The 14697-nt window shown below is 43.9% G+C and overlaps 1 protein-coding gene across 5 annotated transcripts in view; it reads right to left on the reverse strand.

The window, feature by feature from the left end:
• ATG7 (autophagy related 7) overlaps positions 1-14697 on the reverse strand; it is a 2414869-nt gene that overhangs the window by 962028 nt on the left and 1438144 nt on the right. For all 5 annotated transcript variants that reach the window (XM_069643921.1, XM_069643925.1, XM_069643922.1 and 2 more), the window contains one exon: positions 2376-2491. In XM_069643921.1, coding sequence (XP_069500022.1) covers positions 2376-2491 — 116 coding nt within the window. The remainder of the gene's footprint in view (positions 1-2375; positions 2492-14697) is intronic.

A 14697-nucleotide genomic window follows, 5' to 3' on the forward strand; every position in this document is an offset into this window, starting at 1 on the left:
TCCAGGGTGCCTAAACCCCCTCCCACGCCCACTGTGGTACCCAGACAGAGTGGCACCACTTTTGGAGGCTTCTGTGGAGAAGCCCGCCAAAAAGTGGAACAAAGGGCTCGGCTTGGGTTGGAGTCACAGAAGAGAACACAAACGCCATTTTAGAATCGAGTCCTGGCAAAAAATACCAACCGGCGAATTAATATTAATTAAATAAACCGGCGGTATGTTCGAGGCTATGAGAATTAAATAATTAAAGTTGGTAGCCTCGAACAATTGGAAAATCCCATAGGGACATATTCGCGGTCGAATATAAAAAGTAGTTTCCACTGCCACCAGCCAAAACTCGATCAGGGGGGACGGAGACGTGCCCCCTCGACTAACAGACCCCGGGGCAATCGAATTTCCTCGACCAGTACGTCCACAATATGATGGTTTGTACTGGTTTCTGTTAATAATTTGGGACTAGTAAAGCCAATGGTGACTTTACATGTCCTGGGAGACAGAAGTCAGTCCCAGGGTATGGAGTCTATGGTGGGGTGTCACTATGACACCCCTGTGTTACTGCACGGAGGGTGCTGTGTAACACACATAGTAAAAACACATGAGACCCTATGGAGTAAAGGACCCCATAAAACACATTAACAGTCAAAGGAACACCATAAATCATGTCCAAGAGTGGGAGAAAAAGAGTCTCACTCTTGGCAGGAGAAAAAAAAACAAACTCCAGAAATCCAGCAAAGCTGCTGGGGGACTCACTAGGTTAGGAAATTCAGCCTAAAGAGAGAATTCTCCCTAACAGAGTCCACTCTGCAGAGGACATGGGCCAGTTGGGCAAATAGTTCAACAACAAGAACAGATGTTCCATCAGCATGGGTGGTGCACTCACTGCAGTATGCAGTGATAAAATAGCGGCAAAAATGTTGCCAGAACAAAAAAATTGCTTGTCCCCCGCTCCCCTTAAATGGTACAATGGGTCCAGAGGTAGCGGGGGGGGGAGGTGTCCCCCGCATCCTTTACATGGATTGCGACGGCAAAACCACAGCCTTTTTTTGCTGCAATATTTTGTGTTCATTTTTTCCACGATTTTAACACATGGAACCCTCACTGCAGCATTTCAAAAAGACAAACAGCAGAGGGGTTTGGCCAGAAGAAGCACACATGGGACATGAATGTGATAGAAGTGGCTACCATGAAAGAAATTGGAGACATCCTGTTACAAATAAAGGAATTGTGTTTGGACATGCAGGCTTCCAGCATTGATTTGAAGAATTGGATGGATGGACAAAGTGGAGCACAGTATCAAAGCGTTAGAGATTAATCAGCCCTCTACAGACCTCCTCAAAATGAAATACAAAGCGAGATGGATCTGATCCAGAATGTTGAGGTTATAGAAAACAGTGAGAGGAGCTGCAATCTCTATGTTCTCATAGTGCCAATAGTGGAAGGGGAGATGCCTAAGACCACCAAAAGGAAGGCTGAAGACATTATGAACATCCTCTTCAAAGACATTAGGGGAAAGGATAACATGTTTGAAATGGTGTGTAGTGGAGGAGGTGCTAATAAAGGTCCCCAATAAATACGAGTGAAATGACTATTGCCAAGAAAAGGTTCTTCTACGGTTCAGAAAACGGGATCAGTGGACAGCGAAGGAGCTCAAACACAAACCTTTCAGGATCTCTCAGCACCCAACCTTTGTAAGAGAAGATAATGTAAACCTCCAACTGTCTGCCTGATAGAACATTTATTTATCTATTATTTATTGTTCAACATATGATACCATTGGGGCTAACCTTTGTCACTTACATTTGAATATCAGATGAAGAATACAGTCACACTTTTGGAAGAGGCAGAACAAGCTCTCAAGTATCTAACATAGAAGAGAGGCAAAGATAATTTAACTGTGTTAGAAGATAGGCCTCAAGAACTGATAAAATGGTCCAAGGGGCTTGCACATGACAAAGATAACCAAACTGCAGAAATTCAAGCCGCTTAATTTTCCCTCCCCTAAAAAGATTGAATGGGACTTTGGCAAAATTACAGATGCAAGTTATCCTGGGGGATAAGCATAGTCCAAGTAAAATTCTAAATGCCTAGTTTGTTTAGTTAAAAAGGTTTGTGATATCTATACTGTGTGTCTTAACATGTCCTCAGATGAGTGAGGGCAGACAGAGACCAAGTGGTGTGTTATGCTCCATGGAGGCAGATTTCAATAATTCGGGGAGCTGAAGAGGGGCAAAGCAGAATAATATGATCTAATTGCAATAAATGTGTCAATTTACATACATAACAGACATGCCATCAATTCTAATAAGCCTCCCCTCTTTCAGCATATAAAACTGCATTTGAGAAGTGAACAATTACTGTTAGTGTGGAAAAACACTTACCCTTCAGGGTGCTGTAATATGGAAATCATCAACTCCACAGCGAGTGCTCCAGCAATAGATGCTAATCCAGGCCGGCTGACTGTGCACTGCTGATCCAATGTTCGGTCCCTAGTGGACTGAAAAATACAAATGCAAGTCAGAGAAAATGGAATAATATCATTAACCACTTTTTCATATTTATTCAACATATTTTTGTTTTGATTAATCAAACATACTGTTGGAGCAGAGGAAAGACAACCAGAAGGGTTTAACTAATAAAATACAGTAAGATCTATAACTGCATGTGTTTTTCCCTAAAGGCTTCACCTGCATGGTCCTATATAATAAAAAATTAACAGAAAAGGGAACAGGCTTGTGCTTGATGAACTGTAGTTTAAATTATGTTACGAGTGCATTGCTCAGTAACATACACTGCTATTGACAGATTGAAGTTCTTCTGTCCCCATTTAACATTTTAAATGGTCCTCTTTAGGAGTGCCCTTAATATCCTTTCTTTAGATATCTTAAGCTAAAGTTGCTTATGCTGCATATTTGGAATATCCTGTTTCATGTTCAAAATAGCTTCTATTTTTTTTTTTTTCAGTCTTTTTTTATTTTTTATTCTTGTTTTAACCATAAGATTTTTACAAGAACATTTATATAAGAACATTTTTATAAGAAGGTTTCAAACATTTCCCATTTAACAATAACAATAAAAAATGATGTTGGTATTCTTTAAAACATACAATTTTACATTATCTGTGTACATAATATATACATATTCAACCTGTTTAATTTTATAACGATTTTAGATAGGTTCAGGGGTAGCTTCTATTTCCTGAGGTCATGTTCCCTTTTCTGGTCATATTTTTGTTTTGTGCATTTTTCATTTCTTAATAGTTGATAGTATGTATGTATTGTATTTATAAGGAGCAAGCCTAGCAGTGAAGCAACAGAGTACAGTATACAGGGGATGCAAGCAGTGGATTACAAGTAGGGCGAGTTGTGTGAAAAACCAGAAGGTGTCTCGCCAACTAGTCCCCGGGGATCTGTCAACCAGGTGGCCAGGACATGGCCACCAAGGTGGAGCACTAGAGCACACTCTGAGCGAGGGGCAAAGCACACAAATGAAACAGCAGTTTGAAGATGCAAGTTTAACGACAGAAGAAAGATGGCGAAACAGAAGGGGGTCGCAAGGAGGGAAGTTCCCTTGACCTTTTCGACAAGGAACAGTTAATTCCACAGAACCTCGGGAGAAAGCGTAAGACCAGGAAACCAGGATAAAGAATCCTGCATTGTGTGTCGCAGGTACCCGGGGCCCTCCAACGTCAGTATTTTGTATTTGTATTTATTTTATTTGTATTGCGCACCTTGCCCTGGGGCATCTGGGCGCATAGTAGAAGGTAATGGTTACATACAATCAAAACAGCTTTCCATGGGTATTTGGTATACTTAAACGTTTGCCAACAGAAGAGGCTATATGTGCAATGCATTTTGGTCAGTAATGAAGGCGGGGAGAATCTCCAGCCACCGTGGTACTGTCCTTGGCTCCATGAACACAGATGCTTCAGTGAAAGCAACAGAGCAGTTGAGTTGGGGGGACCGATATGAGAACGGTCTGTTTTGAAGCCAAGGTTGCACGCAACAACATCGTATGGCGAGTGCTGGAACGAACATTGTTACAATGCGTGTGATAAGATACGCGAATTAAGTTAAATTGCTGAGGAGTGATTGAACTTTAAAGCAAGTTGCAATACCTTCGACAGAGTGGTCCGGTCTGCGTGGGTGCTCAATCGAAGGTCTTTGGAAGGTACCCATCTGAGAAGTGATAAAAGTAGATGAAGTTGGTCTGAGCCCAACAGAGGGAGATCAATTAAATAAATGTGAATCAAAGTGGTCCTGCGACGGGTCAAGTCAAATCCTGGGCACAGTCGAAAGTCTTCGATTTCAATAAAGTAAAGAAAGTTTGGAAAAGTACATGGATTTGGTCTGAGCCGACAGATGGAGGTCAACCAAAAGCTTTGTGTTAAAGTGGGTCTAAGCCCGGCAGAGGGGGAACCGGGGTGAATCGAAAATCACCCAAGTTGTTGTACATGAGAATCTTAAGGAGAAAGGAACTTTTGAATATTTGTTTGTCGCATTAGGCCCTCTGAAGTAAGAGACTTTGAATGGCAAAGAGACTTTGACATAGAAGGCCCTGATACTGAGATTTGAACTAAATCCTCGTGCTAGAGAAGCCAGAGACAGTCCTAAGCTCGAGTGTGCCGCCTTGTCGCGTGCTGAAAACATGGGGAAGGGAGGCCAACGTCTTGAAATCCTGACATATCATTTCTTGAACACTTTTCTTTTACATACATTGTTTCCCACATTATTTGTATTTAGAAGTAAGGATTGGCAATACGTTTATTAGTATATGCCCTTTTATTTTGACAAGACACTACTAGGACTGCGTTATTATTATTTGATGATCGTAGCTTGCTTCCATCTTTGGATGTAGGATTACATAGGCATTTTTGAAACCCAGCTGAAGTTCAATAACCACTCTTGAACTGTGCTTCCTTGTGCATGTCTTGCTGTTTGATACCATGCCTTCCTTACAGTGGTAAGCAGAGGAGCTGGTGTGAGTAGGGGAGCACTAGATGAAGAGCTTTGGTTAGGAAGAAGTGGGGTTGAGTGGAACAAGTGCAACATCTTGCAAAATAGCACTGCTAAAATATGCAATTTGCTACATGATATGATATGAAATAAGTCCTTTATAACGTGCCTGTACACAAGTGTTTCTAGGCACGACAAGACAAGGAGGGGGGGTACAAAAGGAGGCCAAACAACAATCTTACTAGGTCTTGTGTCATTCAGATTGCGCAAGTGCGGGGAAGAGGGCAGGGAGAAGTGCCGGGGGGGAGGGGAGAGAAGTGCAGGTAAATCAATAAGTGCAGCCAGAGGGTGGCTCATAAGTGCAGAGAGAAGGGACTGTAGGGTTGCAGGTACAGAACTTTAAGTGCTGGGGGAGCCAGAGGCAGTGCAAGGGCATCTGGAAAAGCAGGAGCTTTTACTCCGGACAATACTCTCTACATGACATTTGGACAACGCACCCTTCTCTCCGGGTTTCGGCACCATCACACATAAGAGGGCTGCCTGAAATCAGCGAAAAATCAATGTGATCGTAGAAGGACCGGTCCTCAACCCTAAAATGTACGATTTCTGGGACATTTGCACCGCAATGCACCTCAACAAACTGCACCACGCCAGGGTGAGGCAACATGTGGAAAGAGGGAAGTTTGTCCCAGTATGCTGCAGCACACCAACTCTTGCCTCTCCCCAAAGTCTGCTCCAGGGTATGTCAGCCAGCCGAACACGCCCATTCTGAGTGCAGTTTACTTCAGAGTGCAAGACATATCAAGAGAAAAGCAAATTGGAACAGCGGCCTACGGGATCATTGATTTTCAACAATTGATGAGAGTGTGGTCATATATGTCCACAGAACCCATTCGGAGAACGGGTACTTTTTGCTAGTTTTAAATAAAGGATCGTATTTTCCTGTTTTGTTTTCAATTAATTTTAATGAACCTTTTATTTTTTAAAACAGGAAAACATCATAAACACATCTTGAGATTTGTACACAGTAACTAACTTCAAATAAATCCTTGTGTCAACTGAGTGTCAATTACTCTGCAGAGCTACAAAGTCTGTGGCGGGATGGGAGATGTGTTCCTATGTCTACCATGCTACCAAAACCTCTAGCATAAATGTCAGTATAATCATCATGGAAATGGATTTAAAGCAATATGTCCAGTGGCTCAAGGCTTCAGCCAAGTAATTATAATATCCAGTTATATTTTTCTTTTTTGCTTTTTGTTTGCAAAAGTGAAAAAAAGCATGAATCAGTTATTCAATTGTTCAAGTTCATGCAGATACCTTTCGCTCACTTCACACCTTTTCAAAGCATATTATAAATCCATTTATGACAGTTTGAAGTTTGTGTACTGGTTTTAAATGTACTAGTGATTCATAAGCTTTTCCTGGGTATACTTCAAATATACAAGGATGTTGTAATTACATATAACAAGCTAAAGCCTTTTGGACCATTACATTAAATCAGTTTACTGGGCTCAGGCAGTAGAGTATGCCTTGTGTCCCCAAAACTGCTTTCCTTGCAGCCAACCCATAGTAAGAATAGTCCAAACCAAAACATTTTCAAAACAAATCAAACTAAGTTTCCACTCAATTAAACACTGAGCATTCCAGTCAGGTCTCTCAACAAAACAAGTAAGCATGATTTTGATGCAACTTACAAACCTTTCACAGTAAAACAAGTGAAAAGCTCAAAATCGGAAGCTTTGCTACAAAATCGAACATGCAACATAACTGCTTCCCTAAACATACAGACCGCCTCTTAAGACTATAGAAAAAGAAATCGGGAATCAAACCCAACAATAAATAATACAACAGAGAGCTGGTCAAGATGAAAAGGGTTAGCCACAACCTAGAGCTTCAACAGTGTAGCTCTGACAGAAGGTGACGATAATCACAACAATGCAAACATGTCACAGATGTCCCAAAGAATACTCCAACTCCCAGAGATGGTACAAAGTTCAAGGGTTTTTATTTTTTTTATCGAATTTAGGTGTGCCTTTCCACTTTGCATTGATTGTGACTGTTAAATAAAAAAACGATTTTAGGTGTGCTTTCCACTTGCACCCATTGTGACTGTTGGTTAAAAATCGAATTTAGGTGTGCTTCCTTCCTGCATTTGTTTATTCTCCTAGCCAAAATACTACTTGCTCCCTGTCCTATTTGTTTTTGTCCCTTGCTCTCCTGTACCCCACCCCTCTCTCACCTTTAGCTCCCACGGTTTCTTCCCATTCCTATTGTGTCTCTGTGTTCGCTTGCGCCCTCCTGGCAACTCCGTCCTGTGTCCCCCAGTTACTCATTTGGGTTAAGTGTAGCACGCTCTCTGCCCCCTCATGGCGCTCTCTACCTCTCCTATCTTTTCAAACTGTTTCTCCATCTCCTACCCTTCACCCCTCACCAAGTGTGGCAGGAGGAAATCTAAGAAGGAAGTAATTGGCTCCAGCACAGGCCTTTCTATTGCCGACACCTACGTCAGTGCTTCTACCAGAGAGACTCTCACTGACATCCTCTTCGTCGTTCCGTCTCCCAACCTATGGATCCTTCAGATGGTTGCTCTGCTCTCTCCCTCACACATCAATGGTGGCACCTGCTGGGAGGTCCTTCTCGACTCCTCCTCGACCTCCAGGGTCATCATTAATGCCTATCGAAATGGTACCGTCTTGGTACAAAGGGCCTTAACCCAACCTCCTCCTTTTTGATAGGCTCCTCCCTCGCCTTATCAACTTTCCACCTTCCTCACCAGTGGCACCCTTGCCAACTACTCCTACAGCCTCCCCGGCACCCTTGCCTGCACCTGGCCACACTGCCTGTCACACTATGGCACCCTGGACGTGTTCTACTAACCTGGCTCCCTTGCCCTCACACCCATCACTAATATCCCTATCAGCCTCCACCATGCAGGTGCCCATGCCACCCACTGCAGATGCATCTGGGACTCCCTTGCCCTTTGTGGCCCCTTCTTCACTGGCCCCCAGCCATCTACTACTGCCTAGGCTCCCTTGCCTGAACTCCCTTCGGCTCCTCTGCCTTCTCTTGCTCCCATCTCTTTGGCACACTCGCCGCTTACAGTGGGGACCTCTGTCCCTTGTACCCCTCTCGTAAAATCCCTCAAAAATGGCAATCTGCTCCACGTCGCCACACTTAACTCTCGTTCCGCAGTCAAGCACTCCACTGACATCTGCCACCTTCTTGAGCACCTGGACCTTGATGTTCTTGCTCTCCTGGGTTAAGGACAGCTTTGTCATGAGTTCTGACACATTTCTCCCAGAAGGCTACAAAATCCTCTCTGAGCCCAGACCCAACACACCAGGGGGGGTGTTGCCCTGATGTTTCCAGAGTGGCATCTTCTCTCCTTTCCTCCACCTCCCAACTCCTCCTGCTGCAAGATCTTAACATCCATCTTGACACTCCTGACTTTTCAAGAGCTTTCGGCAACCTATACGACTTGCTCGCTTTCTCCATTCTACCTTCTGGCCCGACACACACTGCCGGCCACACCTTGGATGCTCTCATCTCCACAGCCATCCTCCTCTCTACCCCTCTCACTACTTCTCCCTCATGGACTGATCACTCTCTTCTCTCCTCTCACTTGAAGCTCTCTCCTCCTTTAGCAATGGCACACCCAGCACCTGCTCCCACCTACAAGGTCTTCCGACTCATGAAAAAAGTGTCAGTTGCTGCCTTTGCCTCCACATACTCCCCTCCTCCCACTCTTGCGGGTGACTCCCACCCTGACACAGCCCTCTCTAATGTACACCTTTCCATCGCCAAAACTCTTGACATCATTGCCCCGGTCATGAGGGTCCGACTGAAGCCTCCCTAAAAATGTAAATCTTGGTTTGAGTCTGATCTGGCTGACCTTAAACTCTAGTGCAGGGCAGCAGAACAGAAATGGGGATCTTCAGGTGCATGCTGTGACAAGCTGGCCTGCAGCCTTTTGCAAAGGTAATATAGACGCAGCATCCGGCTCAAGAAAAGAGTTCATATTCAAGCCTGCATCTCTGCGGCAACCAGCAACACAACCAAACTTTTCAAAGTATGTAAGGAGCTGGCCAAGCCTACTGCAACCTCATCCTCTATTACACCCACCCATGCCCTTTGCGGTGCCCCTGGCTGAACACTTCACAGCCAAAACGCAAGACATCTCTCCTTTCCTCCACACCCACTAATGCACCATCATCTCCTTGGCCCCCCTAGGCCAACCCCACCATTCCCCCCCCTTCTCTCCTCTCTCTCCCATGTCACACCTGAGGAGGTTTCTAGACAAGTCCGGTCTATGAAAGCCTCCTCCAAACAGGTGGACCCTTGCCCCTCAAAAACCATCAAGGACAACATTGACTCTCTAGCTCCGCCTTGGCAGGACTTTTCAGCCTCTCCTTCGCCTCTGGAGTTTTCCTCACTTCTCTCAAGCATTCTCTAGTGCACCCTCTGCTCAAAAAACTCACTGCTGACCCCTCTATTCCTGCTAACTATCGCCCGATCGCCATCACTGCGTTCCTGGGCAAACTCCTAAGGAAGCTGGCTATTTCTAAGCTCACCCTCCACACTGAATCTCTTGGTTGTCTTTGACTCTAACTCCCCCTATGTCCTCATTCTCCTTGACCTCGCCTTTGCTTTTGATACAGTTAACCACAACATCCTGATCTCCCGAACTTGGGTCCTTTCTCTCCACCACCACTCTTCTCTACTTGTGGTGTCCCCCAGGGATCTAATATATCCCCCTGGTATTTCAATGTCTACATGGCCCCTTTGGCCCGTCATAATCTCTGCCTTCACTTTCAACTTTCAGTGTTATGCAGATGATACACAGCTCTCTTTCAGGCTACTCTCGACCTCTTCCTCCTCCTTGCTCATTCCGGACTGTCTGTCCACAATTGAGTCCAGGTGTGCTGCTAACGATCTCTGGCTTAATGCCCCCAAGACAGAGATCCTCCTCATTAGGACCCCTGCTCCCAATTTCCCCCTTTCACTCTGACAAAAAAAGTGGACCAATAGATAACAGAGATGACAGAGTACCCTGGCTTCTGTTTCAATAATTCAGAGAATTATTTTAATTCATCACATATCAGTACATAATACAATTCATGTCTAAAAAAGAAGCTCATAGCCTTTACCCATCATTCGTACTCTTTCACACTCTTCACACACACAGACTCTCTAATGTATTCGAAAATCCTGTGTCACCATATCATACAAGACAATGCAAATATAAACTTAAACCCATTCCAATTTACAGGTGTTTCCCTCTGTATCTAGTGCAGGAGGTTTTACAAATCCCATCTGTGCTCTGTCTGGAAGTATATCAAACAGTGAATACTCTTATTTAGTGGGTTTTCGTTATACACATCCAGTATGCATCTTCTGGATTTGTAGGTAATGGATCGTCATCTCGATGATAGGTCTCCAGGCGCTGATGTAGCTGGTCGCAAGTAATCCTGGGTGGCTATAAGAATGCTATGGTTTTAGCCCAAAGACGTGTGGCTTAATTAATATCCTGTCTGCACTCGTATTGCAGTCACTTCAGCTAGATGGGTTCTCATCTAGTTTCACTGGAGCGCGATCCCTGCAGTGAAAGCTCCCGCACAACTCTCGGGGCAAACGAGAAATGTGTCCTAGAATATCTATACTTGCCTCCAACACTTGTGTAAAGGAGATTACATTGCTCACCCCATTCTCCTGTGAGGCAACACATAGTTGGTAGTTGACCTCTGTCCTGATGAAGGTTGGCAGAATTGAAGGGCAAGAGATGTGATGCTCCACTCAATATCAACCGAAACACATGTTGACTGCAACAGATACAGAGGGACACACCTGTAAATTAGAATGGGTTTAAGTTTATTTTTGCATTGTCTTGTATGATATGGTGACACTATGACACTTTAAAAAAAATACATTTGAGAGTCTGTGTGTGTGAAGAGTGTGAAAGAGTATGAATACTGGGTAAAGTCTATGAGATTCTTTTTTAGACAATAACTGTGTGATGTACTGATATGTGATGAATTAAAATGATTCTCTGTGAATTATTGAAACAGAAGCCAGAGTACTCTGTCATCTTTCATCTATTGGTCCACTTTTTTGTCATATTGGTATATTCACCTGGAGGTATATAGGTAAAGCGGGGTGGGCACCACGCGTATGATTCAAATTTTCTCCATCTTTATGGTTCTTTTCAGTTTTTGTAATTCTCAGTTACAACTTTAATCTGGAGCTGTCAGAAAGCAATGATCCCGTGACACAAGGATCATAAAAAATTCAAAGAGAAGAGGAAATGGGGTGATATCACCTCATCATTTCTGACGCTCTCAGTTAGCTCAATAAGAGCAGATATATATTATTTCATTAGACTTTTGTGTTTCTTCACATTTATTTTTTCTTGACTTATTTCACATTCGAGTCAAATGTAGTTTAACAAAAAAGAAGCAGAAAAACGTATTAAAAATGCAGGAAATGTTTAATTCACATTCCTGTCATATTGTTACAAAAAGTGTCATTTTCAAAGGCAGAGATCGAATACAATGGTCAATCCAGTGCAAAAAAAGCCAATGCATTTCGGTGTACAACACCATTTGTCATTACAGATTCATACATGTCATCACCAAGGATAAAGAACAGAAAGAGAATCTCAATCAGCAACTGTTGAAGTATACAGCAGACTACAATTTAATGCCCATATTCACAATTCGTTATAGTAATTATTCATACCTCTGTAGCGTATATGGTCACCATCTAAATGCCACGTGTTACTCGTATCTCACATAATACGGACAGTCGCCTGTGAAATACGTGGAAAGTGGTGCCTATAATACAGACATCTGTCAATCCCTATTAAGTCTGTATATTACGCGATTCAGCGCGTGGAATTGCACTGTCCTGTCTTACCTTCAGCGTTCAATCTCTCTCTACCGAAAGCGAAACCGCAAGAATGCACGGTTCCTCCTTGTATTTATGCGTCATCATGGAGACCACTGCCAGGTGTTGTGCTCCGGGTTGGAAATGCCGGCGCACATACGCCTCGCGCCCCCCCTCCCATGGCAACGGGAGGGCGGGACAGTCTCCATGACAGCGTTTTTAGGTTACTGAGTGGTTAATGTAAATGTTTACGAGTGCGTGCCACTCCTCCTTGTGCGATCATTAAGCCCATACATATGGACTCGAAATGGTACATGAAATGAAACCTTAACCATCCGTCAACCCGTAAAATGGTCATTATCTGCATTGGTTCAACTACTTATATTTAGAAGGGGGTGTTAAATGTTGATCACTTACTTGAGCATTCCCATATTTTCTCCAGGGGTCATAATCAAACGATGTAGCAGCATATGTAAATGTTTGTTCTAGTGGAACAAGTGTGCTAACTAGCATTGATCTAAATGTCAGTGGCTAAACTGATTGGTAGGACACTTCCAGCTGCGAAAGGGGAAATGGCCCAGGTGAAACAGAAGCCTGGTTTGAGTGTAACTACTGACTATGTCCTATGTAGATTTCCTAACCACCATTAACACATGATAACATCATCCCCAATTAAGGGATATATCTATGTAGATGTCCCCAAACATTGTCAGTTAAGCTCTATTGTTACAGCTTATCAAAATGCACTGTGTCTATTTAAAAGGACACTACGGGCTAGTTTACACCTGTGTAAGCTGATCGTACTCGTCAGAGTATTCTTTGCTTGTATTATAATTGACAGGCACAACAGGCGAGTCTGTATATGTGCAACTGTATCTTACCCCTAGAGATGTTCCTTAGTTCTCCTACTGATCATTAGCAGCATATGTCATTAATCTTCTCATTGTGTAAATACCTACACTTCTCAGAACATTATATACAGTGAACACAGCAGGCAAATCTACACGTACGTTCCTTGTGTGGAGAATCTCTATTAGGTCAATTATGGCTCAATTCTTCCCCGCCAGTCCTGAACTTGCTTCCGGGCCTATGCACTTAGCCAGGCTCTACTGCAATATGCTCCATGAGAGAGGCACCCACTCTGCACTTAACCTGGGCCCTTGCTAGACGGGGCGCACTTATCCCCCTTCCCCTCCCTCACACTTCCTGTTTGCGCTCTTGCACGTTCCTGGACCTTGAATGTTCTTGTCTGTGCAAGTCTCAGTCATCCGTCTGTCTCCCCTCCCTAGCTGGGCCTTGTTTGAATTACTCTTGCATAGACGCATTGATGACCAACTACCAAGCAATCAGGAAATGTTGGCCAGGTCAGCACTGTTCTATTACCTGTTTTCTACCCGCCCCCCCCCGTTCTCCCTCACTCTGTGTCAAGCACTTCACTTGTATATATGCCCATGTCTTAGCATGCTAGAGAATATTGTAAATCATTCGGAATCTTCAAGGCCTAAGATTGACAACTGTACTCCCATGTTCCCTTACCACCTTGAAGCGCTCTACAAATAAACAATTACATTTACAATTACAAAAGGCAATGGCCTTCTCGATCTAGACTCCATCAAGGAGCCCTACACTACCACTAGGTTAGTCTCTAGCAAAGGATTTGAGGGGTGTCCTTCAGACACTATGACCCAAGCTACCCTCTTTCTTTGGTGCCATGTTGTTCCTTTACCTCTCTCTCTATACTGTAATCTTCTCTCTCTTCTCTTCCCAACTCCCCTCTTCACTTCCTATATTCGTCCCTTCGATGTGCTACATTCTTTTTATTGCTTGGCTCCACTTTTTGATGTTACTACTGCACACTACTACTAGCACCTCCGCACTACTGCTACTCGCACCTCCACACTACAACTCAATCCCACATTCTTCTCAGACACCCTTCTTATACTCTCATTTTCACTTCACATTCACTCCCTGCACACACTCTAACCTTTTCAGTCACTATTCATGCATGCACACTCACCAAACACTACCACTTGTTATCACCATCCAATACCTAACCTTTTCCAAAAATGGTCTCCAAGCTCCAATGCACTGTCCTTCCTGCCACTGATCTCTTTGATCTGCCACCTAGTCCACCTCTGACCTCACCCGAACAACTCACAACTTCCTGCTTCTTACATTCTCTCTTATCCCTCTCCCTATCTGCAGATTGGTCTCCTGGCCTTGTCCAATCTGGCCCTAACTTCTGCACCTGGAAATCACAATTACAGAATGCTATAAAACATGGGTTAAGTCCCACCACTCTTCCCCGCACGGCTCATTGTGTTTCAGGAATGGCAGCCTGCACTGCAAAATGTTCAATTTCGAGTTAGGGGACCAAGGATCAAGGAACAGTTCCCCTCAATGTAAGCGTAGTCTGCTTGAGTGGTTGCTGCTCTACTGTAACTCCTTGGAGGTTAAGGGCAGTCAGAGCGGTTTCACTTCTGAAGTGCTGGGGAGGGGAGCGATAACTGTTGTCTGTCCAAGCGGCGTAGGAGCTCTGGCTCCTCTTGTGTGGATTCTCCCTTTCTAGGTTGTAGTGATTCACGGATTGTGTAGGACCCAGCGAAGCTATATAGCAGCTCCAGCTCTCCTTTCAGGGTCTCTCTCTTCTCCAGCTGGTATTGCGTGCAGCGCCGATAGATTGTTCTTCTGCGGGTGAAGTACTTAGTATATTGTTGCTTCTGTGGCAGTTTTAGGAAATAGAAAGAACTTGGCCAACACCTTTGTCACAAGGTATGGTGTGATAAAATGGTACTACACATATAAAGACTGGTGCCTAGATAGGAGACAAGAATTGGGACCCTCCCAACTGCCACTTCCTCTG

This window comes from Ambystoma mexicanum, chromosome 2p (assembly GCF_040938575.1).
Source record: "Ambystoma mexicanum isolate Mex_15411 chromosome 2p, UKY_AmexF1_1, whole genome shotgun sequence".
In the NCBI taxonomy this organism is placed as follows: domain Eukaryota; kingdom Metazoa; phylum Chordata; class Amphibia; order Caudata; family Ambystomatidae; genus Ambystoma; species Ambystoma mexicanum.